Source organism: Bacillus rossius, chromosome 10, assembly GCF_032445375.1.
Source record: "Bacillus rossius redtenbacheri isolate Brsri chromosome 10, Brsri_v3, whole genome shotgun sequence".
NCBI classification, from domain to species: domain Eukaryota; kingdom Metazoa; phylum Arthropoda; class Insecta; order Phasmatodea; family Bacillidae; genus Bacillus; species Bacillus rossius.
In genome coordinates this window covers 25,502,665-25,520,304 of record NC_086337.1, presented here as the reverse complement: position 1 = coordinate 25,520,304, position 17,640 = coordinate 25,502,665, and the positions used below count along the sequence as shown (strand labels likewise).

Sequence of the window (17,640 nt, the reverse complement as noted above, 5' to 3'; positions counted from 1 at the left end):
TGGTTTAATAATATGTTTTAAATATATTTTTTAAATATATTTTTGGTCATTATTTATCCTTTTGTTTATTTTTTGTAAATAAATAAAATTAAAATTAGTAAATAAATCAAAAGCCCTTATGGTTATGTAAATTACAAATAAGTATTTAAAAAAACTTTTATTTTGTGTCAGATTTTTTTATAATGTGTGTGTATTATTCTTTGTTGCCGGCATCCTGAATGTTTATTATCTCTGTTTTATTAATATTCATAATAAATATTTTTGAAGTGTATTCATTCGAATTCCCATTACAATTCTGTGTCATTTTATGTAAAATAATTTTTTTTTTGACTTTGCTGACATTTATAGCCATTGCGGTATCTAAATAAATACAAGATCCAGTCAACAATTTGAAGTGATGAAACAGCGGAAAAAATATTGCTTCATTAATTTTATTATTAATATAAACCCCGTGTTTCGATACTAATATATTAATTTAAACTGTACGTTCTAAATGCATGCTATACAATGTACATAGCAAAGTATTTTTACGCTTCGTGGTAACTCCTACTATTCAAACGATTGTAAATGAACTGTCTCTGCGTGGTATTCCCGTAAGCGCGCTGCGTGTAGACCAGGCGGTGCGACCAAGGTGACGTAGTGCGCAGTGGAGGACGAGTTTGGGCGGCTGGACGGTTTCACCTCCCTTTCTTTACACCATGGGCTAATCCCTGACTTAGTTCTGCATCCTTTCTTTGTACGAAAGTCCCGACCGAAGCAAAAGTCTTTCTGGAGCCACCCGTGGCAAAGAATCACTCCCCTCACTGCACTTCTAGGCTGTAATGCAAGAAGCAGCCTCTCTGCGGAAGCATTGCGTGTCAATCTGCACAGCAGATGCATGGCAATTTTACATTACACAACCGATGAAATAAATACAAGAAAATGTGCTTATTCAGATTTTCAACGAATATTGGATATCATAAAACAAATGGAAATGCAATGAAAGGTATTCAATCTGGCATTCTATGATTCGGCACATTCTGTGATCCGGTGCCAATTGAGCCCCCTCGAGTTGATTTTTCTGGGGTGGATTCTGGCTGCTCACCTCGGCTCCAGACGCGTTTCAGTTCACTCAGAGTGTATGGTTACTGTAGGTGTTCATTTCAATAATGTTTCTTGTTCCCTGCCGGCTCTCATTTCACATTTTCAAATTTGGTACTCTAGTTTAAATCAACAAAGACTTTCGATAGTAAGGCAAAGCCTGTTCGCACAGGCCTAACATTATGGTACAATGACAATTAAAGTAATTTAGTTTAAGTTTTTTTTTTTACATAGAAAGGGTGGAGTGCTAACAAGGTTAAGTTCAACATCGAAAAATGCAGTGTGTGAAAAGAGTACGAACGGGTGGGCTTCAACTGGCTGAATGTCAGCTGACATCCTGGATCTAGACATCTACAAAAAATAGTCCTCTTCAATTCCTGCATTACCTCAAAACATACACAGCCTGCTGAAGTTGACCTAGTTGTGTTCATTTACATACCATATTTATAGAATACGTATTTCTTGAGCATACTGCATCTCACAACAAACTTTTGTTTTTTTGGCCGTGACCTGTATGTACAGGATTTAAGACCTTCATTATACTAACTAAACATTATTTCTGTAGTTTTTTTATAAAGTAATGAATCATATTCCAGCCAGTTCTGAAGTTTGTACATACAAGCCTGTCGTAATTAAAAAAAAAAAAAAATGCAGTAAGTAACATAATAAAAGTATTAATTTATTGACTTATTATTTTAGATACTACTATTTTAATATATCATCATATAGTACAAAACTTTTGATATGCTAGTACTAAAATGGTTATAAGTTGATACAGTGGTCTCAATGTCTGTCAAAATTCACTGAACTTACGGAAACTAAAACTTCCTTCCTGTCAATGCATTGATAATGCTATGTCATTATGATTCGAATCATGTACAGTTTACTTTACAGCTGACATCATTTTATCAGAAAGTCACAAGATGGGTATCAATAGCCTTCTTCAAAATGCTATTTGTTTGAAGTTAAAATCATTGAAATAAAATAATCACACATTTTGCAGAGTGCATTTATTGCCACATTAAAAACAAAAAAATATATATAAATTCAAAAATAAAAACAATGGATTAAATCACATATATTTTGACTGAACATAAATAAAATTTGATTGTATTATTCATAAAGATTAAATACATAACTATTTTCATATAATAAAATTCAATTTTTTCTCACTAAATATAAAAATTATAATTTTCATCTCAAATGCAAATGAAGGATATATAATATAACACTGGTAACAAATTAAATTTTTTTACATGTGAAACGCAAATGTAAAAAACAATGAGATGCATACCATCCTTAGAAAATAATTATTTAGATAAACATTGACAAAAATGCAACTTTTCTACAGTTCGTTTTCACTTAAAAGTATCACCAGTCAGTGTTATTTAGAATATGCAATTTTAAACTTGTACAATCTTTTCATGTTCTCTTCATCACGGAAACAATTTTGTACCATTTCATAGTTCTTTACTGGGAAAAAAATTACAAAAGCAATAATATAATTAGTATAATAACAATACTTAGTGATAAATTTCTCTTTTCATACAGCACTATAACAGTATCTGTAAAAAGTGGATCCATTTGGTTCTTCACACATATTTTGATTTTTTGACATAATAAATAAAGTCAGTATACAATAAAATTATAGAAACCATTATATGTAACTCTTTCCTAAATTGTATTATTTATTTGTTGTGCAAGCTGGGAAGATCTCACGTAAATGCCTGGAAGAATTTTTAAGCATGAGTAGAGATACTTCTTGCCACCGGATAAAAGCCCAATGCAAGCGTATCGTATCGTTAGTTAGCAATGCGTGCTAATATTTTAATTTCATAACAAATTACTGTGAAAATGACTTACAATTAACAACTTGTAGACTCTTTTTGAACTATTCTACCAAACAAATCAAAACATGGTTGTATAATGCTCTCATGGTGAGCATTTTATTTTGTAGAACCTCGCATACCCCCTAAATAAACAAAATAAAAGCATTACAGCCTGGATGTAGTGTTATGAAACCAAATATTAAAATGTACAATTATCAATTAGGTATGCACTATTTAGAAAATATCAATAAAATTCAGTTCCGTATTTACAAGAATCAAAAGACGAGGTGATACACCAAATTCACTACACTTTGAAGATCATAAAATTTTCATTATTTTGAAGGGGAAGTATTTCAATTCAAATTGAATAAAAAAATATACTATTCATTCTGATATCTAAAATTTAGAAAATTCCCACAGGCCTAATATTACGGTACACCGGAGTTATATAATTTAGTTCAACAGTTTTTTTTGACATAGAAAAGGTGGAGTGCTACCAATGTAAAGTTCAACATCGACAAATGCAAAGTGTGACGAGAACGAACGCGGGAGCTTCGACACGCTACGTGTCAGTTGACGTGAATTTAGACATCTACAAAAAATAGTCGTATTCAGTTTCTGGATTACCTCAAATCACACACTGCCCGCTACCTAGTCGTATTCTTCACATACAATATTTTTTTCATTATTTTTTGATGTGAAGTAGCCGAGAATACTGCATTCCATAATAAAGAACTTTATTTTTTTTTATTGGGGTTTAACATTACCTAATTAACAGCAAGGTCTTAAGAGTTGATGAAAAACGCAACTACTAAAAATAGGAATACATATTGGGGAAAGAATGGACCAAGGCATATTGTCACCACTTCGCTCAATGATGAACATTCCTACTCAAGCAAGTGGTAAAGGCTTTATTACCATTCAATAAAAGCTTAGATGATTAGAACATTGGCAACCTGCCCATCCAAGACTAACATCAGCTGTTTCATACTGTCCATTCAAAAATCTTGTTGCCTTGTCTGCATAGATACAAAACTGCTTTTTTTTAATACAATAAAACAGAGGTTGTAAAAATTATTTTACATTATATCACACTTTACAGCACACAATTTTCTTTTTTGCCCCTTTAAAAAGTATTGTAACAGGGGTCTACTTTAAGAGCATAAGTATCTCACTAGCTTTTTTCAAAAAAAATCATTGCAATTGGAACTACAAAACTGTGAAATAAAATGTAATCTGAATACAAAAACCACATGAATGTTTGCCCACTGTATCATTATGTTCAAAATACTACCATACACCGAAAATATACTAAATATTACACACGAAGTAAGGCATTCAGGAAGTTAGTTAGAAATTTAAATCTCATTGCATCTTTGCAAAGCACAAAAAAATTACACAGCTGATAACTATTGAAAAAAATTTATGAATAAGTTGCACTAAATAATAGGTTGACTATACACATACATACTTGAAAGTTCATGCAGTCTACTAATCATGACTGTTCCTGGCAGTATACCAAAATCTATGCAAAAAGTAATTTGTTTTGTTTTAGTTTAACATTGAACCATAACACACACGACAAAAGAACATAAATAAAACTAGCATCATTATCAAAATCCATGCACAACAGTATCACATGTTTACTTTATAAAAAAAAATTCACAACCACTGTAGATTATACACGTTAGGAAATAAAAGTGTTATGAAAGCAGCTACCACATAAAATACATGTTTCTAACGAGGCCATACGAAGCAGACACATACAAAACAGTAACCCACACGCCAATAGCCAAAAACGTAACCAGAAATAATTTCAGAACACCGTTCCTGAACTGAAGCACTCAGCACGGTCTGGAGGTACTACAATGACAGTGTGCGGATAATAATTGGGAATGATATTAGAGAAAGTCAGTTTTTTACTTCGCACATGTTGTTACTCATTAGCATTATTATTAGGGATGGGCAAATAAAATCCTTGTTATTCGAAGGATTCAATTTTGAGGAAAAATATTTGAAGAAAAATATTAGAGGAATTAAAGTAAATTAAAAAAAATTAAACATTGATAACCTATGAAGTTAACTTACTAGGTCAATTTTTTTATTCATACCTATCCTGTTACAATTACCCAAGACAGTAAGATAGAATACTTTTAACATGTAGGTAATAACATAAATAAAATTTAAACGTGTTTTGATTCTGGAAACTTAGTTTGAGAAACAAACATTTAAAGAGTTGAATCTTTCAACACCATAGTTAATATTTTTCATTTGGGCATATGAACATTATTAGACTAAGAAAATAACTATTTTCTCTTAGTTAAAACTTTTCAGACACAACAATTATGGTAGTACAACTAAGCCTTTAGTACTTCAAACCTCCTAATAGAAGTGTAAAATTTTTGATACTCAATTATAAAAAAACAATTTATAAAATATTATTTCCGTTCCATTTTATGGACGCGAATCACAGGCAGTTTCAATACATGCCGCTAGAATTTGCTGCCGGAACAGCTACTTCGAATATGAATCATTTGATTACCAGACAGAAATGTCTAACTATTTATATAATGAAACGGCTCTGATAAAAGCGAAAAAGACCCGAATTTTCGACAAGGAATTTTATTAAAATGCTGCCCATATTATTAATTTTCATTAAATACTTAATACTCTAAAGTTTTCCTTTGCCTTTGTGAACTTTGGTGTGCGCCACCCGCCACAGATGGCAGCACCGTGGTTACACATTCCCGCTTCATGCGACTTCTGTTCCATTCACGAAATTACTCCTACCATATGCCGTATACTGAGAGCTAAGATATTACACATAAAAAATTCACAATAAAAATTGAATGGACAAAATTACAAAGGTCTAAAATTGCAGCAATTTTAACACCTTTGAAGGTAAACTTATCCTAATACCATGTACATATTTAGCCAATTATCAAACAATAAAAATAATTTTAATAAACATAAAATTAGCAGCAACTAAAGTATAGTACTGTATAGTATTTCCATCTGAACATTGAATTATGTCACTAACAGTGGAATGAATGAATTGGCATCATAAAAAATCAATAACAGCAGAAGCAGTATAAACAGTACTGTTCATGATGATTTGAAACTGCACAAGTGCTCTACCAAACATACCGTATTTACCCGCAGAAGAGTTGCCCCTTCGTATGGGTCGTACCTGTAATTTGGGTAATAAAAATTCAACTTTTTCGCAGTAAGAGAGAAGCTGGGGCTAGGGTTTCGTAATGACAGATAAAATAATTTCGCTAACTGCCGACAACCTTTTACTGGCGACAGGCGACCTCCCACTCTATGCCTTATGGAGCGAGATCTGATGCGTCAGCTCGTGATTATTTAACGCAATTAAATTACTAACACAATTATTTTATATACGCTCCACACATTCTTCTTTCCTATCTACAAGCACACGCCCTGACTGGCAGCTTGAAGGGCGATCCACCAGGGGCGCACGCGTCAATGGTGCACATCCAGATGCGAACAAGCTACAATGCAGGCTGAAAGGCCCAAGCTCCCGATCCCAGCACGTTAGAAACTTTCTGCCTTTGACCAACCTTTCTTACTGATCACAGTACTGAACCTGCCTGCATAATGCCTCGCACTATGTAACCACGCATGAATGAGCACAGGGTTTTCCCTGTGTCCATGCAGGTTTCACCTAGGCCCAACTTTACTAGTTATAGTCTAAGAGTTTAAAATAGGGGAGTTAGTCATGGCATCAATCGCTGCCATGGCTGGCCAATCCCCAAACAAAGCACATGTTGCATGCTACCCTTCCTGCACGGCTGAAAACAGCATAATTAGGCGTAAAGGCTTCGTCTGAGGCGCACCTAGTCTTCCCTAACCCAGACCCCTCCCAAGCAAATACACTTAGTTTTAGTTAGGTTAAAAAAAAATTAAATTAATTGGGCCACCCTCGAAGACGAATCGCACCATACATTGCCTACAATAGAATACAAGTGAAGTCTTTGCTCCGTGTCTCAGATTACTGGCGCATAAGAAATACAGCACTGGTGTTAACCCTCTGTCCTCTTTTTGTCTACTTTCTGTGCTACTTTATTGCTGTAGGAGCATGGGAGGGAGTGCGGTGATGGCATTCTTGCGCTCACTTTTCTCCCTCTCTCCAATACTGCTTTTCGACCCTTCCTAATAACAAAAGTCAACTATCACTATCAATACCTTCAAATTGGTTCTCAATGCAGCATCACATTTTCTAACTGCGTTTATGCATGTATTTGAGCTCATCACTACCCCAAAAGGGCAGATATTCAACTCAACTTTACAACTACTTAAGCCAGTAAAGAGTGTTCACATAGAAAAGGAAGTAAGTGATATAACAACCTGCAAAAGAACTCGAGTATCTGTGATGAAGTGACAGTAGTGGTAAAATATTCTAAATGTTGTTTTGTGTATTATGCACTCATACATCCTAACTGGTCTGACTAAAACCAAGATATACACATAAACAAAAACCACATGAATGTAGTGGTATGAAACTCTTCAAAATTCCAACTAATAAAAATATAATTTTCTTACGTTCCTTTAGGTACCAGATAACTACACGAGTCCTTGTGCTCCGATAACTGTAGGAATGTTATCAATTACAAACACAAAGGTGCGGGAAAGGAGAAACCACCTACAGATTAAAAGTGACATACATAGTATAAATCTTTCATTAACGTGGCCGCCTGGCCCAATGATGTGTAGAGCTCCAGGTGTTGATGCACCATTTGCAAACTGTTCAAGATTTATTAAAGGTGTCTGATTACAAATAGTATTTAAGAGCCATTACACTTTCTTATGGTGGTTTTGTTTTTAAATACTTTTCTATTTTCTGGACAGCAAAAAAATTATTTAAAATTTTATCATTTATGATTAAAATAAACCTAAAATTTTAGGACTGAAAATTTGGGCTAAAGTAAGGGTCACCATTTGAAGTAGGTACTGCAGCTGAGACTACACACCAGTTTTGGGACTAGCACATAGAGCAAAAGAGGCCAGAATTTTTTTTTTTTGTTGGCAGAAATTAAAACTAAACTTGGATTCATATTTTTTGTAGCTAAATTTTCTGTATTGTCAGTTACTAAATGAACTGTTAAAATTAAAATGTAAGCATTGAACATTTCTTGGTTCACTCCAGTATCTAATTTACTTCATGACTGTAAAACAGTAGTTTCACTTGTTTGTAGTTTATGCAATTGAGTAGCAATCAATTTACATTTTACTGGTCCTTACACTGTAGTGACTGTGTGTATGTAGTATTAGCTTATTTTGAAAGCTTTAAAAATATGTACGTAAATTTTTTAATCAATCATACAACTGTTTGCATATCCTACCATACAGCATACCTTAAAAGAGATTTTTTATTTATCAGGTTATGATTTTAGCATGTCTGCTGTGAAACAAGCTAAATTATTGTAAGCAATAACTCAACCCATGCTTGCTTACTTTAAAATAAAGCACTTGTGCAAATGATATATGCTTATGATGGCAGAAAATAAGAACCATGCTAGAAACATCAGTTCACTCTGTAGCTTGCTAGCTCATTGCAGAAGAACTGATACATTACATAGTTCCTAAATTAGATACTTCATGGAGCTTTCAAAAGTGTTAAAATAACTGCAAATACACTACTACAGCAATTTATGAAAAAATAATATAACATTTGAAAATAGGAATTAATTTTTCCCTTAATGTATAAATTCAATGCAAAAAAAAAACACTAATATCATTGTAGTTTTAAAACATTACTCAGAAACTACTGAGAAAAAAATCTCTTTATGTTAATAAGCATGTACAACATTCTCAAAGCATTCTCAATACTTACATATACATAATTTACAAAAATAACAAATAAGTTAAAGTAGGGTTAGTAATCAGCTATGAACATATATAAACCTCTGAAACCAAAACAAAAAATATAATAAATATGAAGTAATATAAATACATTCACACCAATGATTAAAGTCTATCAACTAATGGCACATGAATCATTAAAAGTCATAAAGTAAAAACAGATTAAGTATTGCACTAAAACATGTTTTTATTTTGACAACTGTTATACCATATACATGCCTAAATCATGAGATATTAAGTAAATAATACCCTGATATATCACCCTGATTTCATTTGATGATGTAATTGCAGTTAAGGAATTACAAAAAAATAATCATAAAATTCTTATTATGCAAATAACTTTTTCGGAAACTACACAAAGTCTCAAGTATGAAAACTATTGGTCATAAAGGTGAAAATTAAATAAAACTCTACGTTGCAGTAATGAAAGTTTTCTGTGATGAGCCTACTGATAATTACCCAGCAGCTATAACCACTAAGCCAAAAGGTCGAGCAATAGTCACATTATCGCTTTAATATTTCTACAATTCTGGTGGAAACCACATTTTGTCCCTTCGATGACATCACCTGTCCTTCCAATCTCCATGAAGTGATAGAAGTCGATTACAGCCTTGCATAGAATCCAAGAAAATAAGCTCACGTAAACTTGTTTCCCACTGCTGCACAGTAGGTTCAGGAAGGCAGTGAATAAGGGAAATCCTATACTATCAATTCTCCGAGTATGCCATGTAGATACCTTTACAGCCCCTTCTGCCATTTCCCCCTTTTCATCCACTGCAATAGCTTTTACTTTCTTAGCACCAGCGCAAACAACTTGGCACAATGCAGGCAATGCAATGTTGTACATCACGTATTAAACTACAAAACAAAACATTCCATAGATGTGCTATGAAGTTTTCAGTTTCTGTTGTTGCTTGCTGCTGCAAAAATATAGTGTAGTACATAATAATTATTTGTAAGAATTTTAACTGGCTTAGAAATAAATTCATACATATATGGTGAATGAGTGTGTTTAAAGTGTTCAAAACATTATTACATGAATTATTATTCTTCAGACATGATAATTTTAGGTTTATTTTAGCTGGGCCGATACCAATTTCCAATTGATTAAAGAGCTGATATTGTCATATTATTGACTGTCGCTGTTGGAATCATGCTTGCCCCTATTTCAAGTCGATCAACTACCATATTATCCCGCAGGAGAATTGTTCCAGCGTATGGATCGCATCAAAAGTTTTGGACATTAAAAGCATTCAAATATGATATGGGTCACAACATATATCTGTCTTCATGTAGAGTTCCAGAGATACAAGTTAAGCCTTCATGTTCTGCATCTCAGCTTGGCTCTGGTGTTGATCCTCTGTCCTTCTTTGTATGCTTTCTACCCTACTTTATTACTCCACGAAGAGGTGAGCCGGCAGTCCTGTGGCCATCTCTCTCCCTCCTCCAAACTTTATGGCCCCTCATTTTCCCCCTTCCCATATATTGCATAATTCCCCCCCCACCCCCCCCCCCCCCCCCCCTTTTCACGGAGAGAGGGAAGGTGGCAAGTTACTATTTATTGTTACTTGCTTCTGGGCAATGTTGCACCATAAAAACCTGAGACACACACATGAAGATAGTGAGATGCCAGTCAACGGACATTACAGTGATGGGAGTGGGAGGGGAACAATCGACACCTCTTCAGGGCCACAAGCGCTCACAGATGCACACACACACTAACTCTGGCTGGTTTATTTTTAGATTTTCCCCTCCTCCAGCCAGCCGGCAGGCGTAGCACACAGCACAGTTTAATGTACTTCACATGCACTGCTGAGATATTCTTAAAAACAAACACAAGCTAGTTATTTACAAGCACATATTCAACCACACATTTGTATATATAATATAAGATGCTGATATTTCAAATAATTATGCTGTTTATAAAATCAGTTAAAATTAAAATTTGGTGCCAATATTCTTTTTTAAGTAAACTTGTGTGAAAATGTTGTTTCTTTAAACATCTTGGATTCAAGTGAAATATTCACCTTTGTGTTAGTTTGTGCCTCCATATCGACAAACTGTGTATATTGTAAAATAAAAAGTTAATTTGAAAGTTTAAATTTTTTTTCGAATTTTATTTTGTGTTAGTTTTATTTTTTTAACCACTATTAACAACTTAATACATTCAAACATTGGTTTGCATGGCTTAAGTTATTTACAAAGAAAGTATAAAACCCAAAAGCTAACATGCTTCATGGTGTGTTACATGTTTTTCGAAAGGATGATCGGTATGAAAGGTATCTGTTATCGGCCACATCAGCAACACACAATTAGTATTGGTATGATTGGCAAATTCCCTGTTTGGCCCAGCCCTTTTTTTAAAAACTTTACTAAAATTTAGGCATGGTCGGGCAGAGAAATTTGACTTCGGGCGGGCTCGGGCGGGTAATTGTCCAAAATTTTCGGGCTCGGGCAATCTCGGTCGGGCATCAAAATCAGTTAATGAACATAAAATAGTCGTACTTAAGTTTGCATTGACAAACCTGAACTGTTTTTATTTATTTACTATACCGCACTGATATGAAAGTTAAACATTAAACTAAAAAATAGAGTGCATATTAATCTTGGAAATAAAGTGCTTATTAACTAAATTGTGTTTGGGTAGCTGCTTGAAGGTTCATTGTCACTGTTGATTGTTTGACCTACACTTCCACTGGTATCCATTTTGGTAAAATAATGACATGAATTAAATAGAAACAATTCACAACCACTTTCTGTAAATGCCACGCAACTACAATGTGTGTAATTAAAGTCAGCTTATAATCCTTCTCGCACACAGCAAGCAGATCCACCGGCCTTGAACACTACTTTGTGACTATTGAGCAGTGAGCATCCGCCGTGCGCGCGCGTGCGTGCGTGCGTGTGTGTGTGAAAGAGAGGCGGGCGACCAGCTGCATCGTTAGTCAGCCAGCGAGAGTAACGGTAAATGTTGACCTTGACCACTTCCGCTTGCTGCAGGGCTCGCTCTCTTATATCTGTCTCCCCCTCCCACAAACACACTTGCTGACCGGGCACCTTCTTTATCTTATCTCTCATGCACACTCACTTCACCGGCTGGTGCCGGGACGGCGGCGGCGTGGCATGTTCCTGCAGCTGCCGCGCGTTCCAAAAAAAAGAAGCTTTGTTTACTTGCGCCGTGCGGTATTGCCGTTTTCCAAGGTGCCCGATATTTTCGGGCACTGAAATACCCGCCCGGAATTTCGGGTATACTTGATACCCGAAACACTGCCCGAAATTTCGGGTACCCGACCATCCCTACTAAAATTTTGGTATAAGAAAGATGATCCATAATAATATACCTAGTTAGATTCTTTTTACATTTTTTTATCTATGGCATGGGATATATATAGCGAGTCCTTGTTTCCACAATATTATTTTTACGATGTAATTTTTAGACATATTGAAAATAAATATCTGTAAATCACAATTGGGGCATCCACAGTAAAAATAAATTTGTAACTTATGCAATAAAAATATAAAATGTTTTAAAATAAATATTTTTTGAAAGTTTTTTTATATGCTGTGGAGGGTTATTTGTTTTGATTATGAGGCAGTAAACCCCTGCACTTGTTAGCCAAAGCCCCTATTGGTAATAATACTGATGTTAAAAAATATATGACCACACAATTACAGCAAAACCCCTTATTTGCACTTTTCATGGGGACAAAGTAAAAAAGTGTAAAAAGTGGGAAAGTGTAAATAAAGGGAAAAGTAAGAAATACGTTAAAGTTAATTAAAATACAGTCCCATCCTGCAGCATTCAGAACAAATACACATACACACAAATACACGGGCTACATTACACATACGCATTGCACCACAGTAAAAAAAATTACAAAAAAGGGCCGCAAATTGATGGAAATTTACCGTCAATAGCGCGCCGTGCGCGGAGAAAGGTCATTGTACTCAATCAGCTGTTGTTTCGGTGCAGCGTAGTTGCCGGCTGGCTCTCTGTTCTCTGAGCTGCGCATGCGCAGTATAACTCACTCAACACTCTGCCCAGACTCGTGACCTTCCATCAGCAGCCAGCCAATAGATACGAGCTTAGCGGAAAAAAATATAAGCTCCACCTCCCGTGTACCAGTTTTGTCCAGTTCTAATACCAGTTTATTGGTATACGCACCAGTTTTCTCGCTGCCGTGACGTGTTCAAGTTTACGTTCATCTTGATGTCTTGATACCAATAATTAATTATTTACGATCCCCAGATATACCGTATTTACTCGTTTATAGCGCGCCCTCGTGTATAGTGCGCACCACGATTTTTGCAACAAATTCCAAAGAAAAGAAAATTGAAATTTTTTTTTCCCATAAATAAATTTTATTAACATTTTGTGGTACCTGATTATTTAAATTGATGTGTGGTGATGCGTCAGGAAAATAATTAAACTCTGCTGTGTAGACGGAAGATAATGAAGCGCTATATCGTCACAACTGGACGTGGAAGGGTGGGTGAGTGGGTGGGAGGGAGGGAGGGAGGGAGGGAGGGAGACGTGCCACGCTACGTTGCTAAGCTGGCGCGGAGAAATAGATGACTCACCGGTCGCTGCTGGGACGAGGAATGGAGGAAGCGAAGAAAGTGAACAAAAGGGGGGGGGGGGGGGGGGGGGGGGAACTGGTGACAACATTCTCTCTCTCTCTCTCTCTAAATACAGTATCAGCACCCACGTAATATTCCCGACAATCCCGTTACGTTTATACATTCGTGATTTTACGTTTTTCCTTAGTACATTTTGTTGTGGTTTTCGATATGAACGCAATCTTTGACTCGTTTCACATGTTTATTCTCGGACAATTCTTTTGTAGTTTCATCATTTTTGGCAATTGCACCAAGTTGTTTATGGTTGTTACGTGACGTAAATAGCGGGATGGATTCGATTTTTGAGACATAATTAGCGTGAAAGTATTGTATTGGACTAAATGGGAACCAAACGGGATCTGAAGAATATAGTGCAAATAACGGGAAAACGTAAATAACGGTAACGTAAATAAGGGGTTTCGCTGTAATTTAGAAAATTTGAACTGAACAAATACGTCATGAACTCACATACAGAATAAACACATTGTTGCTAAAAACCTAAAAACATGACTTCAAAGACATATAATTTATCACAAAAATAATATCGGTTTCCATCAAACTCAACTCACTAAATTTTAGTATAGTACAAGTGAACAATTTTACAATAACCATCATCAAATGTTACAGAGTTAATTCACAAAAAAACACAACCCACAATGACTAACCAATCCTGACTAGAGTATTTCCTTCTAAATATTAGATTATAACTGCCAAAAAGAATGCAAAACACATGGCCTTTATCACATAGTTCATGAACTGACAGACATCATTTAACCTTTAATTTTTAAATGGTACATATCAATATACAAGTTTCACCAGTTAGTGTTAAAAAAATTAATTTTTATGAATAGAATCTTTAAACCTGCAAACTATTTTAGCATATGCAAATTCTTTACAAATTTGTGCTACAGAACCTAAATCTACATTACAAAAAATGGTTTTTTCATAGAAGAAACATCACAGATACATATATGTTAAGTACTGATACTGTATTTTAAAAATGGAAGAAAGACAGATACCTTGTTCAAATTCATAGCAAATGCTTTAGAAGCTTTGGCAAAATTCTAAGATTTATTTAATGAAAACCAAGTGCACCCCTTGCTAAGGCAGGTAGACATGTTAAGAGAAAATTACAATATGTTTAATGTAAGTAGAACTAGGTACAATAAACTGCAAAACTACATCTCTAATAGTATCACAATGAGGAATAAGAAAAATTCGCAACATTAGTTATCAAATACATTGGAAATGCATGCAAAGAACTGGAATAAAATTATATTAATCACATAATAACTGATTGAGATAGTAACAACAATACCAGGTACATTAAAATCAACAACATTGTAACTCAACTATGAGTCAAGTATTGAGTTTAGCTCCTTTGTAGAATAGAAACTGGTACCGTTGAAGGCATTTATCAACTGTCTAAAAGTTGAAAATAGTAATAATGATATAGCTCTTAGTTGCAGCATGGAATTGTAGCGTGACAAAGTGAATGAGTAGCTGCATAAATAAGTAAATAAAATGAGAGTGATGGTTGAGAAATATATAGATGGACAACTGTTCACACATCACATACACTACTTACAGCCACAGAAAAAAAACAACACCAACAACCCTAAAATTACATAAAAAGACAAATATACATTCCCAACCACCCCCTTTTATTATTATTTTTTTCTTTTACAAAAAATGGTTAGTCAAGTCTATGGCAATTAAAAAATCTTGTAAAATTCATTCTAATAAAGTTTTTAATGTAATATGAAAAAACAACAAAAACATATTTTCACAATTCCTTGGTTTTCAAAAGAAACAAATTCCCATCAGTAATATTTTTTTATGGCTTTGAAGGTAATTAGACCCTGAAACATACAACACAAATAAGATATATTGGGAATGATTGATTGTTCATAACGTTTTCCTAGCTACATTATCCTGATCACCAAATTTTTTTTTATTTACCTCTGCTATAAAGCTCTTACATAACTAGAAACAAAGAATTTTAAGGCCTTCAAAAATGTTATTTTTAGCAAAATTCATTTATTTTTCTACAGTTTCTGATTTTAAATTAATTTTTCTTAGTCTCATTTTATTAATTTACTGATTTGTGTTGCAATGTGAATTACAAAGAACTAAAAATAAAATATTTTATAACATAGTTTAGTTTTGCTCTATGATGATTTTATACAAAATGAAATTTAAAAAAAACTTTGGCTGAATTAAGCAAAGTTTTGTTAAGTCTTTCCATAAACCTTGATTTAACATTAGCACACATTTCACTAGAAAATTACATCTACAACTTAAATTCAAACTTCTCTCAGGATTCAACTAAACTGACATTAAACTTCAAATTGAATCTCTAAATTTGAAGTTAGTTAGTGATGAGGCGGTAACATCATAGCTGAAACAGTCATTTAACAACAGCACATCACAGGAACCAAACTCAAAACTGACATACTAATACAAATTACCAGCTAAATATCAAAGAAAATTTATAAGCTGCGAAGCTGATCTGAACATAAAAGTTATAATATTATATTAACATGTTATTAGTAGTACAAAAATTCTTTTCACCAAAACTCAAATATACTGAACATACAAAGATTTATCACTTCGAGTCTATCAATCCTCCTTTTAAGATTAATTTATTACACTTTCTACTGAATATTTGTCATGACCATTTAAAGTACTGTCCAGAGCTAATTTTAAGATTGCACACTTTATGAGAGCTCACAGCACTTTTAACAACAATTCAGCTGATAAAGTGTTGAAAAAAAAAATTAAATAAAAGATGAATAATCAAGGAGACCTTATTTAAAATTGGCAGTTTATATACTTTCCCTTGTCTCATTGTCATTTCCCAAGTATCAAAATGTGAAAAATATTTAGTATATCATTTTACACCAAATTATTACTATCACATTCAAATTTCAAAGAAATAAATACACAACAGTAAATAAAAGAATATCTTGGCTACATAAAATTGAAAACATAACAAAAATTTACAACTAATCACAGGTTGCTACAAAAGGCCTTTCAAGTAAGAACATCAAACAGACAAGTCCTTCAAGACTCTTTTTTTCGAGAACTGTTTCAAAATTAGGACCTCTACTACAGTTTAAGGCTACAGATTCAAATGCACTTCGATGATTCCAAGCTTCTCCTTCGCTCACAATTTAAAAAAAAAAATTACATATGTACAATATACAACTGTGTTCCAAAATTAAGTATATATATAATGTATCAAATGCTCATTACAAACGAGACTTTGCAACACATAATAAACATATAAAATGCCCCACGATATCGCGCGTTACCAGCTAATACTATTCTTACTAGAGCAAATATAAAAAAATAAATAGGTAAGGTGTGGAGGAGCGATCACAGCGCTTGGGAGATCTTGACGCTGGTCTGCCTCTTGCCGGGGACGGAAGGCACGTCGGCTGCGGAGGTGGCGGGCCTGGGCGGCCTGCGCAGGGCGGGGCACTCGCCCGGCCCCACCGGGACGGTCCGGAGCAGTCCCAGGGGTTGAGTGCCCCCCGCGCTCGGTCCACACCGCCCCAGGTACAGGTGCGCGCACTTGTACTGCTGCGTCTGCACTGACAGTACGTCCTCCAGGTCTGCCTCGCTGCCACACACACCACCACACACACTTGGTGTCTGCCTCGCTGCCACACACACCACCACACACACTTGGTGTCTGCCTCGCTGCCACAAGCACCACCACACACTATTTTAAATAGTGAGTATTATTAATTTGGTTAAGGTTTTATGTAAAGCTGGATGTAGTATGTTTTATTATTATTATTTTTTCATTGTAATTTACTTAATCACTTACAATTAACATGTGTATGAATTATATTTTGTTATAATCTAAAGCATAGTCTGGGTAGTAAGACTGTAATATTTGAGAACACTCTAGAAGGTTTCAAAAGAAAGGAAGACAGGCATGATACTCTGTCTCCAGCAAATTAATTTTCACGCAAGTCAGTGCGTTGTTGGAAAACCCTAGCACGTGGACGCATGACTGCGCAGCAACAGACTGTAACTTTCGGTGGCCGCGCGGTCTTGCCAGCCAATCAGAGAGAGCCTTGAGGTGGTGTATGGTGTCTTCCCAGATTTTAGAAAGAAACAAATATTCAATATTTTTCCCTATATGGTCAGGTACTGGATTCTGTGTTGCGATTGGTCGGTTGGCCCACGGGGTTGCCTCCCTTTGTTTCTA

The 17,640-nt window shown here is 34.8% G+C and overlaps 1 protein-coding gene across 1 annotated transcript in view; it reads right to left on the bottom strand.

Moving 5' to 3' along the window:
- Window positions 1-2,075: 2,075 nt before the first annotated feature.
- Window positions 2,076-17,640, bottom strand: part of LOC134535855 (tubulin polyglutamylase TTLL5) — a 153,297-nt gene continuing 137,732 nt past the window's right edge. Inside the window, exon 14 of the mRNA XM_063375189.1 lies at window positions 2,076-17,043. Within this exon, the coding sequence (XP_063231259.1) occupies window positions 16,797-17,043 (247 nt within the window). The 3' untranslated portion in view covers window positions 2,076-16,796. The remainder of the gene's footprint in view (window positions 17,044-17,640) is intronic.